Source organism: Chaetura pelagica, unplaced genomic scaffold (assembly GCF_000747805.2).
Source record: "Chaetura pelagica isolate M959 unplaced genomic scaffold, ChaPel_1.0 scaffold222, whole genome shotgun sequence".
Classification (NCBI taxonomy): Eukaryota; Metazoa; Chordata; class Aves; order Apodiformes; family Apodidae; genus Chaetura; species Chaetura pelagica.
Genome location: NW_009952711.1, coordinates 3,719,015 through 3,739,788, shown reverse-complemented (window position 1 = coordinate 3,739,788; position 20,774 = coordinate 3,719,015). Strand labels below are relative to the sequence as shown.

Genomic DNA, 20,774 nt, shown 5'->3' with positions numbered 1-20,774 from the left:
AAGCTTATTAGAGTAATGGAAAACTGAAAGATGAAGTAGTGTCATTAGAGAGGAGAAAACACTACTGTTTTGAAAGGGGGTTTTGTTACATCTTTTCATAGGCTTGTATATATTTTGTTTACAATATAAAAAAATGAAACTGAAAGAAAACCTCAGCTCTGTTCATAAGTAGTAATTGTAATTCTTTAGACTATCCTCCTTCATGGCATGGGGTTTCACTTAGTAATGGTTGAATCCCATCCATGATTACTGGTTGTTCCAGCTGGAATGTATTTAGAAGAGTTCAAGTCATCCTTTAATTAATTAAAATTAATGTAACAGATGCAGTAAGGTGTACCCCTCTCCACTGCCCCATACCTGTTAGACCAACTTATTTCTTCATACCCTGTGAACTGTTGAAATCAATTTCTGAACAGTCAATTTCTCCACATCCTCGTTTTAATACTGCATGGTCCTATTCACTGCTTACAGGCTAAATCTCTTCCATCTTTTCATGACCTCTGTTTTGGAGGGCAATAGGAAACAAGTTTTTTGAGCAGTAGTTACTGTCTGAAAAGCTGAACGTCACATGTCTTACAGCCACATGCAGGCTGCCATGTTGCTTCAGCTGTCAATATAAGACTATGAAACTTCTTGCTATAGCAGGGTCATGTTGGCTGAAAAGTCTGAAACAGAGAAGTCTGCCAGCTTGGAGTGTATGCTGTAGGAAATGGAGAGGAGGAATTGATTGAAACCCCTTCTTTTCCATCCAGTGACTGTGTTTTGCATAGTAAAAAATTCCAAAGTAAATTCAAGAGCAATATGAAGTATTTAAATGGTAGTACTCTTTGGACAATGTTTTCTGGGCAATGATGAAAGAGCCAGGTAGTTTGCAAATCAGTTATATTTAGAAAGTTTATTTCCCACTCACTGCTTCCAGGCAGAAGTGTAAGCAACATTGTTGTGTCTTGAAATATCTAACAGGAATAACTTATCAGAGGCGCTGACCTTACTATAGTGGCAGGTCACCCTAGAGGGAAAAGATTGAAGAGTACTACTTTTGTTAAGATGCAGATGATTTGCAAATGCTGACAAGGTTTTGATGTATGTAATGGTACAAGTGATCTTGGTATTGTTGCTAAGAACTGAGCCTGCAGTCATAGGAGCGTGCGCTGCAATCCTGTCAGCTCCTGAGCGAGGCTGGGTCAGGCTGGGTAAATACCAGAATGTGAAACCTCAAAGAAAGTGTTGCAGGGAGTGATACAGGTTTGAATCAGTAGCTCAACAATGTGATGTGTTATGTTATGAGGTCTTCCTGATGACCACTTGAGGCCCAGACTATGAAAATGCAAATAGGAACTCTAGGATTTTGCTATTGGGAGAGACTGGCTAGTTTGAAACACTCTGCCTTCTGGAAGTTTGTTTTTTTTTCTAATATATTTTTAATCTCTCTCCTCTTCTTAAATTGCATAGCATTGCATGGTTTGTTGATCCTTCTTTATTTCAAAAAATTGTATTAATCCTATAGGATTTTTTGTGTTCCACACAGGAATGTGAATTTTGACCTTGTAAATATGTGAAAGTAAAAATCTTTCTCTTGTTACACTGTAGGCCCCTGGATTTGGATTTGGTATTGCAATATCTGGAGGAAGAGATAATCCTCACTTTCAGAGTGGTGAGACATCCATAGTTATTTCTGATGTTCTGAAAGGAGGCCCAGCAGAAGGATTGCTACAGTAAGTGCCAGACTACAACCAGATTCTTATTTGGGGGGCTTTCACCTTAGTCAGTGATAGCTTATCCTTCTAATTGTTTTGCTACCTATCTGTAACTGTGTAGTGGGTTTATAATACAGGTAATTTGTTCAGGGACACTCATTACCCCCAGTATTTTTCCCTTGGCATAAAGTATTTACACTGTGCATTGCGATGTTTTCCATTTAGAGAAAATGACCGTGTTGCAATGGTTAATGGAGTTTCAATGGATAATGTCGAGCATGCATTTGCTGTTCAGCAGCTGAGGAAAAGTGGGAAGAATGCCAAAATTGTAAGTGAATGTCTTGAAGATTTCAGCTTGCTTAACTTCTGTATTTCTAGAGCAAAAGTGAAAGTGTCATGTCTGCTATTATGAATACATGTGTGATGCAAGGTATGTGAACAATACCTGTGTGATCCTTCAGGTTTAAGTCATGATCATCAGAAGTTTATCACAGGGGTCAAAGGTTTTTGTAAAATGTGAATGATGTTTGGGTAGTGTCACCAGATACTTTAGACTTCTTTTTTAATGGTAAAGTTCTTTGCAGTTTGCCAAAAGTTCTGTTCTTAGCTTTAATATTTCTTTGCTTTTTTAATTGCACTTAACAGGTTTTTCAAAAGCTTGTCTATGCTAAAGGACTTGACCTGCTTTTCAGGCACTAACATATTTCTTTTTATGCTCAGTAAACAGTTTGCCAAAATAAAATATAATTTAATTACCTTAATTCCTATAATTTTGTAGGTTTATTCAAAGTGGTTAGTTTCTGTACTTTGCAAAACAGAGCAGATCATCACTGAAGGGTAGTAATCTTGCTTTCTCTAGAAGTTTGAGATCTGTATAACAAAAAATAGAACACAAATGCACAAGGTTTAACAGTTTTTTAATTCAGGAGAACAGACTTCTAGGATTTGTAGAAAATCTTTGGTGCTGACAGATTTCCAGTGCTCCTAGTGCTTTAATACAATTGTAAAACCTTGTATTGTGTTTTGCATCTGAAGATTCAGCAGTTCTTTAAAGATTATACAGAGCAAAGCATGGTGAGGTGTGCAGGGCTTTCAGTATCTTAAGTATTTGTGTAGGGAAAAACAATTAATTAATTATGAAAGTAATGGTGTGACTTGGTTTAGCTTTGTAACACACAGCAGATAAACATCTGAATAAGGATGGGTCTTATTCTGGAAACAGCTGTCTAAGTTAGTGGAAACCAGCTTAGGAATGTTCCTCTTCCTCTGTGGCTTGCATCATAAACATTGCTTTGGAAGATTGGAAGGCTTCAAAGATGAGGAGAATTACTGTCAATAACACACTGAGAATGTAGAAGATTACATGTTAGCAAAAGAAGTTCTTAGCAGTGCCAGTATCTGATTTGTGGGTTTAAGCAAAGAGAGCGGATGTCCAAATATGCATCTCTGAAGACAGAACACTGTGTTGTGCTACATGGGCTCTTGTTCTTACATTTGCTACTTCTGCAGAAGCAAAAAAGGACTAAAAGAATTGTAAAAACAAAACTGATTTCTAGTAATCTATAGTGAGTGATGAGTCTCCTGTGTTAGTTGGATAGAGTTATAGAACGAGAATGCAAGAACACAGAGCATTCACAATACTTCTGTGTGTTCTCTTTTGAGTTTTGGGATTAGCTTTGGCTTCTGACATAAGTAACACCACGAGCATTACACAGCCAGTGGCTGACACCTCGTGTTTGCTTGTAGACTATCCGAAGGATGAAGAAAATTCAGATTCCAGTGGCCCGACCAGAACCTGAACCAGTGTCCGAAAATGAGGATGATAGCTATGATGAAGAGCTACGTGACCCAAGAAGCAGCCGTGGTGGTCCAAGTGCCAACAGAAGGCATGAGAAGAGCTGGGTAAGAGACCGAAGTGCTAGCAGAGAGAGAAGCTTATCGCCGAGGTCAGACAGAAGGTCGGTTACTTCCAGTCAGCCTGCAAAGCCTACCAAAGTGACACTGGTGAAATCCAGGAAGAATGAAGGTAACTTGTGTCTAGTTCTTTACTGAAGACTTTTACTGCTTTTCAAAGGCCATTTGCTTCAGTCAGTGTTGTGTTAAGGGCTTAATGGAACAAAAAATTAAAAACTGCTGTTGTCTTTCTGGTGGTTTGTTTCATATTCCAAAATACATGTGCCTAGTAAGGGCGAAGTATTATACAGAGTAAACCCATCTCAGCTGTGCATCTGACATCTGGTAGTCAGTGGCTACATACCTTCCATATACTTGAGTTGAGTCTTCAGAGTCTACCCTGTTCCAAAGAGGGAAAATTGTAGTAGCATGTAAGTTAAGCCATTGAACAACAGCTATGATTGCAGTCAGAGTTAGAAAACCCCTAGCATAATTCCATTACAGTCTGTCATGTGCCAAGTTCACTTGATTTTGTGCTTCCAGTGTAAATGTGTAAAGCAGTGTTGTTAATATTCAGATACCTCACTCCTGTTTTTACAGTAGCTTCATCAGTTTTCTCTTTTATTGCTGTTATACAGAGTATGGTCTACGGTTGGCAAGCCACATATTTGTGAAAGAAATATCACAGGATAGCCTGGCAGCAAGAGATGGCAATATTCAGGAAGGAGATGTTGTACTGAAGGTATAGTAAATGTTGATGGTGTTTGTTCAGAGTTTGATCTCACTGTTCTTAGAAATAACTATATTTTAATAGCTTAATTATTGTTAGTAGGAGAGGTATCTTTTTTTTATTACATTATTTCAAAGACCAATGAATTGAAGTATAAATCAACCTCTCTAAGGAAAGGAAAAATATAAAGCTCTTCTTTTATATTATTCTCCAGACCTTATTTTGACAAACAATGCCCACTGTTAATGCCTAATAAAAAGCATTTGAGATTGTATGAGACTTTGGGCCTGCGTACTTAGTTATACAATATAATGTGGAATTGTGCTGTTAAGCAATGCTAGAACTTGCCTTCAGGTTAAATTTTTATTTTTGTAGGAATCAATGTACCCAAGGCTTTTAAATTCATACTAAATTTTTATTTCAAGATACTTCTGTAAATGTGTTGGTGCAGAAAAACATACAGTTCCTTACTCTGCTGAGTTAGAGCAGTGCTGGTTCAAAAAACATTATTAATATTATCAAAGTTTTATTTCACTGATAGAGACTTTGTATTTGAAAGGTGAAAATAATTTTCTGTATTATGCTAGAGTTTGGGTGTGCCCAGTAGTCTTCTGTTGTATTGTGGTGATTTGATACATATCTCTAGCTCTTTCTAAATATCTTCTGGCAGAAAACTACTATCTTTACTGGAAATTCACAGTTTGTTTTTTTTTCAGTAAGTTTGTATCTGATCTTTTCTTGCTGTGTTCCAGATAAATGGCACAGTGACAGAAAATATGTCCTTAGCAGATGCAAAAACACTAATAGAAAGGTCAAAAGGCAAGTTGAAGATGGTTGTTCAGCGAGATGAACGAGCTACACTGTTGAATGTCCCTGATCTTTCTGACAGTATTCATTCTGCTAATGCCTCAGAAAGAGATGGTGAGTATAAATAAACTTGATTCCTAAAGGGTGAAAAGAATTCCCTGTGCTGTGGAAATGTAAAATAGCTAAGTGGGATGGGAGGTTGGGGAGTAGAATTAGGACTAGGATTGTCCTGTGGGTAAATTCTTGTTTGAATGTGATTTGAAATCCACACCTTCAAAAACAGTGGAGAAAAAGATAGTTATTATTCTTGCAATAGTTCTTTTAGGAATGTTAAGTTTAGTTGTCGTGAAATAATAAACCTAGATCTAACATCTTCATTAAAATTCTCTGCAAAAGCTTAATTCCATTTGAGCAGGTCATGCCACCATTTTAATTACAATCATTTCATGAAAAAACAACTTTTATTTAACAGACATTTCAGAAATTCAGTCGCTGGCATCAGATCATTCCAACCGATCACATGACAGGCCCCGCCGCAGTCGTTCACGATCTCCTGACCAGAGGTCAGAGCCTTCAGACCATTCCAGACATTCTCCACAGCAGCCCAGCAACGGCAGGTGATGGCAGCATTGTATTATTTTTAAATCAACTGTTTAATGTTACATATAAGTTGTAGGAGTGCTTGAATGTATAGAGTGTGACGAGTGTGGTGCAGAGCTGGGGTAGCAGTAACACGGGCTGCTTGCAAGGGATGCAACTGGTAACGATCCCGATTTTCATAGATTTCAGATATTGAACTGAAGTTAAAACTTCAGTGTTACTGCTTTCTTAAAGAGTCTTAGAGCATGGTTGTATGAATGACAATGTAAATCTAATTGTGTTATGTGTTATTGAATCATATGCAATTATATTTTGGTTTTAGAAGCAGTTAGCTACAAGAGTATTTGAGGTGATAAGTAGCACGGTTGCTACTGACTTTCCCAACTGGGTAAACTTGTTTAAATCTTGCTTTATTTAGGCATAGGCTTTTTATTTTCCTCACTGTCCTTGAGAAATTATGTTTTTGAATACATTTAATTCCTACAAAAGAAGATGTATTGCATAGCAGATTTGGCTTTTGGAATGTAACTTATAATACTTGAACTTGGTAGTGAGGCGTGCATGATCATTCAGAAGTAGGTAAGCCTAACCTCATGAGTTCAGAGAAGTAATGTATTGTATGGTTTGGAATATTTTTTTTCTGCCATGTGAAACTTTAGGCTTCAATAACATAAATCTGTCCTGTTTTGGCATTTTCCTATTTTAATTTATGGAAAAAGGGTTTCAGTGTTGGATTTTAATTTCTAAATATCTGTAAGAGAAAAGTTTAGCCTATGAATGTTCATAGATGATGGAGCAAAAAATTGAAAGCCTGTATTTGAAGATTTTTTTACATGCTGTCAAAAATTCTGAAAAACAAATTGCAGCTGGCTCTTCCATAAAAGTAAGATATGCTTGGTTATTAATAACATTTTGTTTGCTCAAAGGGAAAAAAACCCCATACCTTCAAGGTTTTTAGAGTCTTTTAAGGGTTTATAAAACTGCAAGACAGATCTTACCTGCATGTACAGCTGGTTGGGGTTACGGGTTTACAGACACTTCTGCTCTCTTCCATGTATGTTTCTTGCAGGGACCACAACACATGAAAGCTTGTTTTCAAGTAGGAACTCCACTTTAGTGGGAAAAACTCACAAGTAGAGTCCTGAATGCAGGGATTTGATTGTGAAGGTTGTGAGATCTCTGTCAGATAAAAAAACCTTTATTTCTTGACACACCTTTCTAAATGCAGTGTGAAAAGGGCTTGTGGAAGGAGGGGAAAAAACAAAAACCCATTAAAACTGAAACTGTGACTGACTTAGCCTAGTGTTAGGGCTTTCCTGTGCTATTAAGAGTGGCTTAGGTAGATGGTCACTTCCTCCCCATGGACACCACTGTCAGAAGAATTAAATCCTTCCTGAGAAGGACCTTTGAAGTTATCTCAACTCTGAATGCATCCGCTGTATCTACTTTATGAACAAGAGCTACCTTGGCATGGACTGACTTCCTGTTGGACATGTCTCTCTCAAGATCCGAAAATCTGGGCCCTGAGCCACATAAAGACAAACATGTTGAAACTAACTTCTCTTTGTAGTGGCTATTTGTGCGGGTTTAAATCTATGGTAAGACTGAATTAGTTGCAACTGCTTAATTTTTAAAAATTTGGTAAAAAAACTAGGGTGGGGGAAAAAACTTGAGAATAACAACCTGGGGTGAGAAAGGTGCAAAAAGTAGTCTAACTGAGCTTAAGGAGGACATTGAAAATGTATCTAAGATAATGTCTTCATTTAGACCCTGTTCTGCCAAATGTTTTTATGGTCATGTTCAAGAGGAATCCTCTTAGTGCTTTCATACAAGCTTAACTACAGACTGACACTCCTAAATATGCAGAGCACAGAAATCTGCCAACAGACTTCTGATTCAGTATTGCTTTGGGGTCTGGCAGCATCTTCAGTGTTGTCCATCTTTCAGTATTCCATACTGGTATGTACACCAGTGTGCCTGCAGAGTTCCTGGATATGGAATTTCCATAACAATTGCTATTTGAATATTCTGTCAATGCATTAAATAGCACTTGTAGTTTTATTTAATCCAAAGGAAGTTTAGAGATGTCTCTTGAACAGTCTTTTTAAAACTCAGATTCTATAATGTATTCTTCTTGATTTACTAATAAAAAGGACTAAGTATGGTTCTATATGTTTTCCACTTGTTAATCTTGAAAAGAATCCAGAGAATGCATCTTATAAATCTCCAAGGCTATGATTATTTCACTGTATCTGGGTACTTGGAAAATTCATAGCCAGCTGATACTGAATTAGGTACTAAGTGAAACATAAGATACAAATATGTCTTGGCTCTGTGGAAGAGCTCTCTGAGTAGATAATGTTTTAAAGGTTAAATATAATTTTTAAAAGATGCATATAGTTCTGAAGATACACAGAACAACAACTGTTCAGGCAGACGAACAATGCATCTTAGAAGTCAGATAACATAAGGCGACTTTGTATAATCTCTAGAGAGCTGTACTTGAAAAGCTGGAATGAGCACAAGAGGTCACTGCATCTGAAGTTAGAGAGTATCATATATACTGTTTCTTACCTATCTGGTCTTACTGCTGGCAGTAACAAGTTGTTGTGCTAGATAAATAAGCTTTTGGTGTGACCCATCCTGAAAAGTGGCATTTGCAGCCAGGTGCTGGGAAGCCTGCCAAATACATCTCAGGCTACCCTTTACCAATTGAAAGAACTCCTACTTGAAAACTCTCTCCTATGCTGCCTTCCTCACCTGGATACTGGAATAGCAGAAATCTTTTCTGGTATGTTTAACACTTCAGCCTCAGCAAGAAAGATGGTAGTAGCTTGAAGAACTTGTTGTAGAGCTCATCATTATTTCTGGAAGGAAGAGGTTGTCAGTTTTTATATCTTGAGAAATAATGTTCTGTCTGTTTTCAAAAGAAATTGAAACCCTGTATTATAGGGTAAAATCAACCCTGTTTTGAATGTACTTAGGAAGATGCCTCTTTGCTCTTACTGTTTTCTTACAGAGTCATAGAAATGTTTGGGTTGGAAGGGACCTTAAAGGCCATCTAGTTCCACCTCCCTGCCATGGGCTGAGGCATCTCCCGCTAGACTAGGTTGCTCAGAGCCAGAATTAAATCCTTCCTGAGAAGGACCTTTGAAGTTATCTCAACTCTGAATGCATCCGCTGTATCTACTTTATGAACAAGAGCTACCTTGGCATGGACTGACTTCCTGTTGGACATGTCTCTCTCAAGATCCGAAAATCTGGGCCCTGAGCCACATAAAGACAAACATGTTGAAACTAACTTCTCTTTGTAGTGGCTATTTGTGCGGGTTTAAATCTATGGTAAGACTGAATTAGTTGCAACTGCTTAATTTTTAAAAATTTGGTAAAAAAACTAGGGTGGGGGAAAAAACTTGAGAATAACAACCTGGGGTGAGAAAGGTGCAAAAAGTAGTCTAACTGAGCTTAAGGAGGACATTGAAAATGTATCTAAGATAATGTCTTCATTTAGACCCTGTTCTGCCAAATGTTTTTATGGTCATGTTCAAGAGGAATCCTCTTAGTGCTTTCATACAAGCTTAACTACAGACTGACACTCCTAAATATGCAGAGCACAGAAATCTGCCAACAGACTTCTGATTCAGTATTGCTTTGGGGTCTGGCAGCATCTTCAGTGTTGTCCATCTTTCAGTATTCCATACTGGTATGTACACCAGTGTGCCTGCAGAGTTCCTGGATATGGAATTTCCATAACAATTGCTATTTGAATATTCTGTCAATGCATTAAATAGCACTTGTAGTTTTATTTAATCCAAAGGAAGTTTAGAGATGTCTCTTGAACAGTCTTTTTAAAACTCAGATTCTATAATGTATTCTTCTTGATTTACTAATAAAAAGGACTAAGTATGGTTCTATATGTTTTCCACTTGTTAATCTTGAAAAGAATCCAGAGAATGCATCTTATAAATCTCCAAGGCTATGATTATTTCACTGTATCTGGGTACTTGGAAAATTCATAGCCAGCTGATACTGAATTAGGTACTAAGTGAAACATAAGATACAAATATGTCTTGGCTCTGTGGAAGAGCTCTCTGAGTAGATAATGTTTTAAAGGTTAAATATAATTTTTAAAAGATGCATATAGTTCTGAAGATACACAGAACAACAACTGTTCAGGCAGACGAACAATGCATCTTAGAAGTCAGATAACATAAGGCGACTTTGTATAATCTCTAGAGAGCTGTACTTGAAAAGCTGGAATGAGCACAAGAGGTCACTGCATCTGAAGTTAGAGAGTATCATATATACTGTTTCTTACCTATCTGGTCTTACTGCTGGCAGTAACAAGTTGTTGTGCTAGATAAATAAGCTTTTGGTGTGACCCATCCTGAAAAGTGGCATTTGCAGCCAGGTGCTGGGAAGCCTGCCAAATACATCTCAGGCTACCCTTTACCAATTGAAAGAACTCCTACTTGAAAACTCTCTCCTATGCTGCCTTCCTCACCTGGATACTGGAATAGCAGAAATCTTTTCTGGTATGTTTAACACTTCAGCCTCAGCAAGAAAGATGGTGGTAGCTTGAAGAACTTGTTGTAGAGCTCATCATTATTTCTGGAAGGAAGAGGTTGTCAGTTTTTATATCTTGAGAAATAATGTTCTGTCTGTTTTCAAAAGAAATTGAAACCCTGTATTATAGGGTAAAATCAACCCTGTTTTGAATGTACTTAGGAAGATGCCTCTTTGCTCTTACTGTTTTCTTACAGAGTCATAGAAATGTTTGGGTTGGAAGGGACCTTAAAGGCCATCTAGTTCCACCTCCCTGCCATGGGCTGAGGCATCTCCCGCTAGACTAGGTTGCTCAGAGCCCCATCAAATCTGTTCTGGAACACTTTGAGGGATGGAGCAGCCACAGCTTCCCTGGACATCCTGTTCCAGTGTCTCACCACCCTCACAGTGAAGAATTTATTCCTAATGTCTAATCTAAATCTGCAGTCCTCCAGTGTGAAACCATTCCCCCTTGTCCTGTCATTCCATGCACTTGCACAAAGCCCCTCCCCAGCTTTTCTGTAACCCCTTCAGGTTCTGGAAGGTGTTCTGAGGTCTCCCCAGAGCTTTCTCTTCTCCAGACTGAACAACCCCAGTTCTCTCAACCTGTCTCCACAGGAGAGGTGCTCCAGCCCTCTGATTGTCTTCGTGGCCCTCTTCTGGACTCGCTTCAGCTACCCCATGTCCTTGTGTTGGCCCCAGAACTGGGCACAGTACACTAAACAGTTTGAGATATGCTAAAAACACATTTGGAAAGAGCCTACAGGTTCATATTTTCAAATTTTTTTTCTGTGCAAACAAATGTGTGTTGCAGATAATCTTTGTTCTGAAGTCGAAGCCGCAGTTGTTGGCACTAGTGTGTAGCTGACTGCATTTTGTGACTCAAGGTTATTAAAAATGCTTCTGTTAGGCATACTTTTAAATTAAAAAAAGGAGGAAGTGAGGTAAAGGGGACCCTGACACAGCACAGATGTTAATGAATAGTGTTCCCGTGTACCCAATGAGCAACACCTTTGTCTCTTGCCAAGTGCAGCTGTCAGCTTTTAACAAGTTTCCAGCACCTAGAACCAGTGACAGCCTCAAGTTGTTTCCTGTCTCATCTTGCAATGTGAAATATTGAGAGCTTTCTGGGCAATTTAAGCAAAACCAAGAGAAAAATAACCTCTCTTGCTCTTCTGATTTTTTTTGTTTTGTTTTTCCTTTCTGTTCTATCATAATTGTGTCTCTGTCAGCTTTTTCTCATTTCAACTTTGGTGTCTTATGTAAAGCAGAACTAACCTTTTGCATGTATTTTAGTTGCAGGATGTATTTGTGTACATGCATAGCAGTAGCCCAGTCTAGGAGCATATTGCTTCAGACATTTACCTGACTATGTTGTACTATGCTCTCAGTGGCTGTCTTTTAGTTATTGCTCTTGAGAGCTGTTTTATTCTGCATTTATGCTCTTTTTATAATATCCACGTGCAGGTATAAAAGCAGCATAAAATAATAGGAGTTTTGGACTTTGTGGAGTTGAAATCTAAAATGAACTTTGTCCTTCTATAGTAACTGCAGTATTTTTTGCCTTATTTTTAAAGTAAAATAGAATCTTATTATGGAATAATGCTTCTGTTGAGGGTTAGGAGATGCTTGGAAACAGGTACAGAGGGCTCATGGAAAAATTTACTGTGAGATCTCAATAACAAGTTCTCATTTCCCAAACATGCTGGGGAGAGGAGGGGAATCAGTTGTAGCTTAAACTACTGCAGGACTTCTTTTGTTTATAAGGCACTTAGGGTGTATTTAAACAGCTAAATGTATGTCTGTTTTTAACAAGCCAGGAACTGTTTTCAGGGGAATGAGGCGTCTAGTCATACTTCAGTGTACGAAGTAAGATACATAAGTTTTTAGCCTATGCACTTAATTTTATGTACAAATGAAAATATGCTGGAAATCTGAAAGAGGAATAAGAAAACTTTTATCTGACATCTGAGAATAAAGTAGAAGGATAAATGCTTACTTTTCATTTTGCTAGACATAATTGTTCTAGTCTAAATTTTAAACCACTATGGAAACTACCAAAAGGTGTTTTATCTGAACAAAAAAGATACAAATAAGAATTCTAAAATTAGACTACTACTTGTTTTTTACCCACGACTTAAAATGTTCGTTGTTTACAGTGCCTGTGTCTTCCCAGATTGTTGTGATGATTGCAGTATTTTATGTATTGTTTTTTAGCTGCCTTCAGGCATACAGTTTTAAAACTGGCAGAAGAAAGTGCTGAAAAGTCTTAGTTTGTCTAGGCTGAATAGCTGAATTCTGCTGATGCTTCAAACTTCACATTGTTTCAGGAAAGCACTTTCTGCTTGTCTTTGGATATTTATTGTTTATTCTTTCTTGCATCTTGCATGAGTAGATTTGCTTGTATCTCTTTACATCCAACTCTTGAAGTTGGTTCTGATTAAAATAAGCAGTCTTTACTCAGCATCATGGGTTTGGGTTTTTTTTTTTAGTAAATTTATATGTTTTACTGAAAGTGATACTCATTATTGCCTAGTAGCACCATCTAGCTGTTGGTAGTGAGAAGGCTTTCTTTCCCCCACTCCAGTGCAGGCTCTCCCTTATGAGAGGAGATGGGCTTGCACTGACCAAGCCACTGCTATCTTTAGGGAAGTACTTTTTTCTCCCTCCTTGCCAATTAAGACTGATATTATATAAAAAACCCTGATTTGTTTGTATCTGTCTTCTCTCAAACACTTTTTATATATAAATTATTTTTTTTTTTGCTGGCTCTCAGGAGTTGAATAGATACTTTGAGCATCTCATGACTTTTTTTTGGTTTTTTAGAATGTACATGCTTGGGACTTAAGACTGTCTCCTTGGTGTATCCATATACTTTGGTTTTTTCCTTAGCTGATTATTTATGTTCATCTGGTTCAAATCTACCAAGTTATTTCCTATTGCACAAATAGCAGTGTTAACAGTTAACATTTCAACAAATGGCTTATACTCTGTTCAGTTCTGCTATAGTACAGCTGATGGCTGTGCCTCTATGTAACTGCTCTTCTCCCTTTCTTCCCTTTGTTTCTTAATTCTTATATTACTTTCATCATACAGCATGTGTATATGACTTTTACACTTGAAGCAGGGAGCAGCCTGTTTCACCATGTAGTCCTTCTTTCTAAATAGCCATATCTAGAGAAGTTCTTTATTAACGTGAAGTTAGGGATAAAATGTTTGAACTTAAGAATGGTAAAAAAAAATATTGATAATGTGATAGTCTAATATCAAAACCGTGTTAAATAGTATATGGTAATTCCTTACCAACCAAACATGAACTTCATGAATAAAAGGATTTGTTTAGTCTTAGTTGACCAAGGTCATAGAAACAATTCTGTGCTTGGACTGAAATATTTTTTTCTAATATAGTCTTCGAAGCAGAGAAGATGAGAGAATAACTAAACCTGGAGCTGTCTCTACACCTGTGAAAAATGCAGATGATATTTCTAAAACTATGGAAGAGGTGGCAGTTGAAAGAACTGAAAAACAAACTCCACCGCTCCCAGGTAAAAACATTAAAATGTTAATTTTGCATGTTGAGAAGAATGGATGACCAGTAAAGTCTTTATGCCGTTGCGTATTCATGGAATGATTTCTGAAGTTTTAAAACAGACCAAGTTCTAATTATTTCTGAATATGAACAGTCTTTGTAATCATAACCACATTTTATCTTGAAGGCCAGTTGGTGCAAAAAAAAGAAAATATGGTGACAGGGAACTGTTCTGGACAGGTTGACTTAAAAGATTTTTTTATTTAGAGTGAGATGCTGTAGTGAAATTTTATGTGGAGAAAGAAGAGCTGTGCAGGTGGTTTAGAGAGAGCTGTTTTTGAAAGGCCTGGTAGACTGATATAAAGCACATTCAAGCTTGAAAATATTTGAAGACTTAAGGGATGACTAGTGACACTTCTGCACGTAGCATTCAGTATCTCAATGAAGAATTGGAAGAGTTATGATGATAGACTCTGAAAGATCTTGAAATTGAGAACAGTAGTTTTCCCGATGCAGCAGCCATTATTAAAAAGACTGCCATAGGTGGTGATCTTTTGCAGTGTTGTTATGAAAAAATACAGATTAAGTAACTAAAGATAATATTTAAATTTGTCTGGAGATAAAAATTAACTTGCCATAGTGTATAGTGTGAGATAAAAAGGTGCCATAAAGGGCATAATTATTTAACAGCTTTGCAGAAGACTCATAGAGAATGAAAATCTCTCAGACCATAATGAAAATGTGGTTAGAAAAGTAGTTGGCAGATTCTGACACACATGCTGCTTAGACTTAAGGCAAGACAGCTCATGGTTGATTGTGTCAAAGGAGGGTGGAAGGGAAGAGTATTTGTTCAGAGGGATCATCAGAGTCTGGGGCTAGGAAAGGGTAATTAAAGACTCTAAAGGAAAAAACTGTGTTACTATATGGTAAGGAGAAGAAGTCATGTTAGAAAAGGCACTATTACCAAATTGTTTTCTGAAATTCCCAATTTCAAAGTAGTCTGGTGATTTGAGAGGAAGACAGCACAGTTGTTGGGAAAATCAGGGCTATCAGACTAGTTAAAAATAGCCTGGTTTGAAATCAGTCTTGTTCAAGTGTGCAGAGATAAGCTTTAAATACAGATTCTTCTAGCATGACCAACCATGCAGCAGAGAAGAGCCATTGATAGTGCTCATTACTGGGGGAAGACTGCAGTGGTGCTTTCCTCCCAGTGACTCCAGAGGGTCTGTGCAGCAGAGCCATACTAAGTACATATTTTTAAGAGCCACCAACTGAACCAAAGCAATCATTGAAATCTACCAACCTCAAGGCATGCAGAAGTAGTTTGAGTGTTTTGTGGTACTTCTGTTTAAAAAATTTATTTATTGGGGGAAGAGAGCCAATGGAAAATGAATACATTGTCATAAATCAAGGTGAGAAACAGGGTTGAAAGTGACCATGCAAGCATGAAGCCTTCTAGTTCTTGTACTTGTATGGTGTTCAAAGTACTTGACGAAGTATAAAGTAAGTTTTGAGATTTTTACTGTGGTATAATTAGGCCAGTAATCATGCTGATTTGAATGGCATAGTGAGAGTGTCTTCTGTTTTAGTAAATTTCTAATATGTTCAAGTGGGGTAGAGAATGGCTACTGAAGAAGCCATGAAGTTCTTAATTAAGTTAACCTGTTTCCTCATCTTTAAATGACTAAATGGACATTTGGAATCTTTTGATATTTTAATAGAGCCAAAGCCAGTTTATGCACAAGGAGGCCAGCCAGATGTGGATTTACCAGTCAGTCCATCTGATGGTCCTTTATCCAATTCAACCCATGAAGATGGAATGCTTCGGTAATGTAACTCTGAGCTCTACTCAAATCTGCTTGGTCCCTGAGCAAACCAAGCTTTTATTCAAGGTGATGAATAACCCCCATAAGTGGTTTGATGTAAAGTCCAATATGCTGTTCTGGGGCTTCTTTTCAGAAATATTAGGATGAAGACCCTAGGTTTATTCCTGAACCTTGTTGGCACTTGCATTGTGTAATATACCTTTTTAAAGTCTATTAATTTCCTCAGGAAATTAGCAGTTACAATGAGCAACAGGTGAAAAGAATTTGCAGTACGTCTCTCTCCCTGCACACAGCTGTTGCCCCTCCCACCTTGTCCCAGTCTCTAGAGAGAGGAGAGATACTGCATCATGATTCTAGTTTGGTTTTGTCTCAAATTCATCTTAATCTCTTCAGAGACAAAATAGATCTATATGCCAGCACAGCTCTTTAAAAGGAGGAGTGTTGAAGTGCCTCACTTGAATCACTGTATGAGCGTAAGACAAAACCCACTAAACAAGTAAATACAGGTGGGTTTTTAGAAGTGCTGCTAATAAGTGTGTTGTAATGCTGCAGCTGATGAGCAGTTACTGGTATGCATCTCATAGTATCCTCTAATTGAAATCATAGGCAAATTAATTCTTTTGCATGTGTTCAGTTTCAAATTTACCAGGGTATTTTGTGCCATTACACCTCTAATTGGAATATTTTCTCAATCTCTAGGCCCAGCATGAAACTTGTAAAATTCAGAAAAGGAGATAGTGTGGGCCTGCGACTAGCAGGTGGCAATGATGTTGGCATATTTGTAGCTGGTGTTTTGGAAGACAGCCCTGCAGCAAAAGAAGGACTAGAAGAAGGGGATCAGATTCTCAGGGTATGTCAAAACAGTAACGGCACAAATGTTTTGTTATAACCAAGTAGGTTTTCTTTCTGTGGTATTGAATGGATTGCCTTTGTAGTTCATATGTTTTTTTTTCTGTGTGTACTTATTAGGTGGTTTTATAGTAGCAAAACCTCCTGTTACTGTACTGCTGTTAAGAAGGTTAATAAGTTTTTACATCCAGTTTCTTAGACTAATTAAGTTGATAAGGTTGTTTGTTTTAACTTTTGGGTCACTAAAATGTCAGAGGGCTCTGCATGTTACTGGTACTTCATCTAAAGACTAGAAAATGAACAGGTACCTGTTATTCTGGAAGCTGTGCTTTTATTAAGAAATGTACCTCTAAATAGTTCAACTTTAAAAGACATTTTGAGATACATGCACCTGGTGTGTATGTGTGAAACAAAATTTAAAAAATATTACCAATAAGTTGTTTAGATTTCCCAATGTGTAGTTAAATCTCTGTTATACGGTTGTGTGCTAAATCAAACTGGTTACTTCATTGGTAACAGGTAAATAACGTAGACTTCACAAATATCATCAGAGAAGAAGCTGTCCTTTTTTTGCTTGATCTTCCTAAAGGAGAAGAAGTAACTATTTTGGCACAGAAGAAAAAAGACGGTAAATATTTGAGTATCAGGACCTAATGTAGTAGACTGTTTGGAACAAGGTGTGAAGTATAGTGAGTTATGTCTAACTTCTGGCATGCAGGGATTTGGCACCTTATGAAGGCTATTAACTTCTTTTGCCTTTGGGATATGTTACTGCTACAAACACTAGAGTTTAATACTGTAACAGAAACACGTTTCCTCCTCCCCCCCCAAAAAAGAAGGAAAAATCCAAACCAAACCCCCAAAACAAAACAGCCCCCCCAAAAAAACCCAAATAAAAAACCCACCAAAAACAACCCCTATCATTTGACAGAAGTATTGACATGAAACCTTGTTTGGGAGTAGGAGAGTGGTGTACTTCCCTCTTGAAAATTATTTCACTGATGTGCATGTACACACAAGCTTCTTACCCAGGAAGATTCATTTCTTTCAGGGGAACTGAATTAAGCTTGTATTAACACTGCATTTTTGACGATGAAAATTAAATTTATGTTGATAGAGTTTGCTCTTAATAGTTATGCCGGTTAAAATAGAGCAGCTCTAAGATGTTAAGGCTTCTTGAAGTAATAGTGTATATTTAAACCAAAGAATTAAGCTGAACACTGTTTTGAGTAATTCTGGTGAGCATTAAGATATGACTTGAACTTGTATAACACTGTGTTTTGGGATTTCTCTCTTTTTTCAGTTTATCGTCGCATTGTTGAGTCAGATGTAGGAGATTCTTTCTATATCAGAACTCATTTTGAATATGAAAAGGAATCTCCTTATGGACTAAGTTTCAACAAAGGTGAAGTGTTCCGTGTGGTGGACACTCTGTACAATGGCAAATTGGGTTCATGGCTGGCAATTCGAATTGGCAAGAATCATAAGGAAGTTGAAAGAGGTATCATACCTAACAAAAACAGGTACGATCTTAAAATACTGAAATTACTGTTTTAAAACTACAGTTTTAAATTCTGCATCTGTATAACCAAGTATTGGACTTGTCTGCAGGACACTAGTTCATAGAAATGGTTTAGTCAGAAAAAGTGACGAAGTGTTAAATTGGAGTTAAGGATCTGATCGGTGTATTTGCTTTTGACTCTTGTACAGTCCACAAAAACCCTTAAAGCTTTCTTTTCCATACTAGAGACAAGGCTCTATGAAGCTTTAGTAATGTGGTATCAGCCTCAGTAGTTCAATCTTGCACTTTTTAATACCGAAAAAACCAGAGCTTGATTCAGCAGGTGGTAGTTTGTTTTGGAAGTATAAGCTTGCTAGTCAAGCATTATTTCAGAAGCTGGTTGGGAAGCTTAATAACTGGTTGGGATTTGTTTTCATCTTAGAGCTGAGCAACTAGCTAGTGTGCAGTATACACTTCCAAAGACAGCAGGAGGAGATCGAGCGGATTTCTGGAGATTCCGTGGCTTGCGCAGCTCCAAGAGAAACCTCCGAAAAAGCAGAGAAGACCTTTCTGCCCAACCTGTGCAGACCAAGTTTCCTGCCTATGAAAGAGTTGTTCTTCGGGAAGGTATGGCTTTATTCTTACTGTTGCAGGTTAACAGGTTTGTGTGGTTGGCTTTGCATTAGCCTAGGAATTTAAGGGCTTTTTGCATTTGTTTTAAGCAATTGATGTATGTTGTTGGGTTTTTTTTCCCTTTCTCTTCTAGCTGGGTTTCTCAGACCTGTTACCATTTTTGGTCCAATAGCTGATGTTGCACGGGAGAAACTTGCTAGAGAAGAACCAGATATCTTTCAAATTGCAAGTAAGTGTGAGATCAGGTTCTTTCTGCAGTTATGAAATAATCTGCTTTCCTTTGCTAGATTGTTTCTACATTATTACTTTAGTTGTTAAAATATTTGATAGGTCGCTAACAGTGTAAAGGAACACACTAAACAAAGTCACTGGTTGCTGGTAATTCTCGTAAGGTAAAAGTAGTATTTGTTCTATCTGTAGCCTTCTTGAATTTAATTTTGAATTCAGTACCATATTGTCCTATTTCTAAGTGCTTATGTAAAGATGCTGTAATTTTTATGGCCAAATTGGTGGACAGATTTTTGTGTATTACTTTGAAGCAGGGGGAGTATCTTCAATCTGACTTGACATTCTGAGCTGTTTTTTCTATCTTAATGAGGGAATGAAGAGTGTGTTGTAAACTCACAATAGATTTTTACTGTGTCCTCTTTACCAGAAAGTGAACCAAGAGATGCTGGTACTGACCAACGTAGTTCTGGCATTATTCGTCTCCACACTATAAAACAGATAATCGATAGAGTAAGTCTTTTTTTGTCACTGGACTTTTAACACAAGAAGAGTAAAACTGGTATCATCAAGTGAAGTGCTGAGTGTTTTATTTGTAGAATCATAACTAATGAGCATGTTCGCTGGGAAAAGTTTTCTCACGTCTATGTTGGTTAAGTAAAAAAAACACCATTCTTTTCCTTCTCTGTATGAATAAATGCAGTTTAGAAGTAACTTTAGGCTTTTTTTCTGGCAATTGGTACCCTCTTGCCAATAAGGCTGTTTTAAGCTGTTTCCCCTTTAACTTTAAGCCATGGTATGACATGACAGCTATAAGTTATTTTATTTATGGAGTCATTAGTCTTCCCCAACCTCAATTTAGAGATTATTAACTTGAAATCACATTTTATGTGCAAGGAGTAGGGGAAAGGCTCTTTCAGTGTCACTTCCTTAATATCCTTAAAACTTATGACATTAGTTTATGATACAAAACTCTACTTCCTAACTTTTTATTTCCTTACTTAAAAAAAGCAACTGCAAGCCCAGATGCCCAGTTAGAGTTGGGGTGGGAGGAAGCTATTCTAGCAGCACAGTGGGGATACTGTGTACTGGACATCAATCTTGCAGTGGATGAAAGCTGAACAAGTTCTTGCATTCAGAAGAACTTTTGTAAAGTAGGATGGAGGTGTGTAATGAGACTAAGTCTTGTGTTTCAATCTTTTCTTTTTTGCTGTTAGCAGAATACTAATGGGTAACTGCTTATTTTTAGTTTAGTGTCTGCTTACTTTCTGTTGTGGGTTTTTTTTTTTTTTAAATAGTGATTTACTTTGAAACGTTGAGCTCCATAAGCAGAACAAATTTGTGGAAGAAGTTTAACCAAAAAAAGTATGTAAAAAATTAATTTTCTTGGCTCTGTTCTTTTTATCACAACAGGACAAACATGCTTTATTAGATGTCACTCCTAATGCAGTGGACCGCCTGAATTATGCCCAGTGGTATCCTATTGTAGTGTTCCTAAATCCTGATTCTAAGCAGGGTGTAAAGACTATGAGAATGAGGCTATGCCCAGAATCAAGAAAAAGTGCCAGAAAGCTGTATGAAAGAGCTCACAAGCTACGCAAAAATAATCACCATCTCTTTACAAGTAAGTGATTAGATATACTGGATTAGTTTTTCTGAGGGAGAGGGAAAGGCAAGGTGAGAGTATCTTCCTCCTCCAGACTTTTCTGCGAATGGACCAAGTCAAGCAGCTGTTGACTCATTCAGGCTCCCCAGTCCAATAATCAGTAGTTCACTGGTGTGTGCATTGTTTGCACACAACTATACAAACGTAATGCAATCTGAAATATCAAAGTGGCATTTTTTAACAGGCCTGGTGGTTTTGCAGGATTATGAACCAAAATCAAACGTGAGTAAATAGGAAGATGATGTAGTTTTGTTAGTCTGGGTAAACTGAAGA

General features: G+C 37.5%; 1 protein-coding gene across 1 annotated transcript in view; it reads left to right on the top strand.

Moving 5' to 3' along the window:
* TJP1 (tight junction protein 1) overlaps positions 1-20,774 on the top strand; it is a 152,764-nt gene that overhangs the window by 111,946 nt on the left and 20,044 nt on the right. The window contains exons 3-17 of the mRNA XM_009994403.1: positions 1,591-1,715; positions 1,923-2,025; positions 3,444-3,723; positions 4,229-4,332; positions 5,073-5,241; positions 5,600-5,744; positions 13,681-13,817; positions 15,523-15,628; positions 16,327-16,477; positions 16,996-17,104; positions 17,780-17,999; positions 18,420-18,604; positions 18,744-18,839; positions 19,266-19,348; positions 20,249-20,459. Of these exons, the coding sequence (XP_009992705.1) occupies positions 1,591-1,715; positions 1,923-2,025; positions 3,444-3,723; positions 4,229-4,332; positions 5,073-5,241; positions 5,600-5,744; positions 13,681-13,817; positions 15,523-15,628; positions 16,327-16,477; positions 16,996-17,104; positions 17,780-17,999; positions 18,420-18,604; positions 18,744-18,839; positions 19,266-19,348; positions 20,249-20,459 (2,224 nt within the window). The remainder of the gene's footprint in view (positions 1-1,590; positions 1,716-1,922; positions 2,026-3,443; positions 3,724-4,228; positions 4,333-5,072; positions 5,242-5,599; positions 5,745-13,680; positions 13,818-15,522; positions 15,629-16,326; positions 16,478-16,995; positions 17,105-17,779; positions 18,000-18,419; positions 18,605-18,743; positions 18,840-19,265; positions 19,349-20,248; positions 20,460-20,774) is intronic.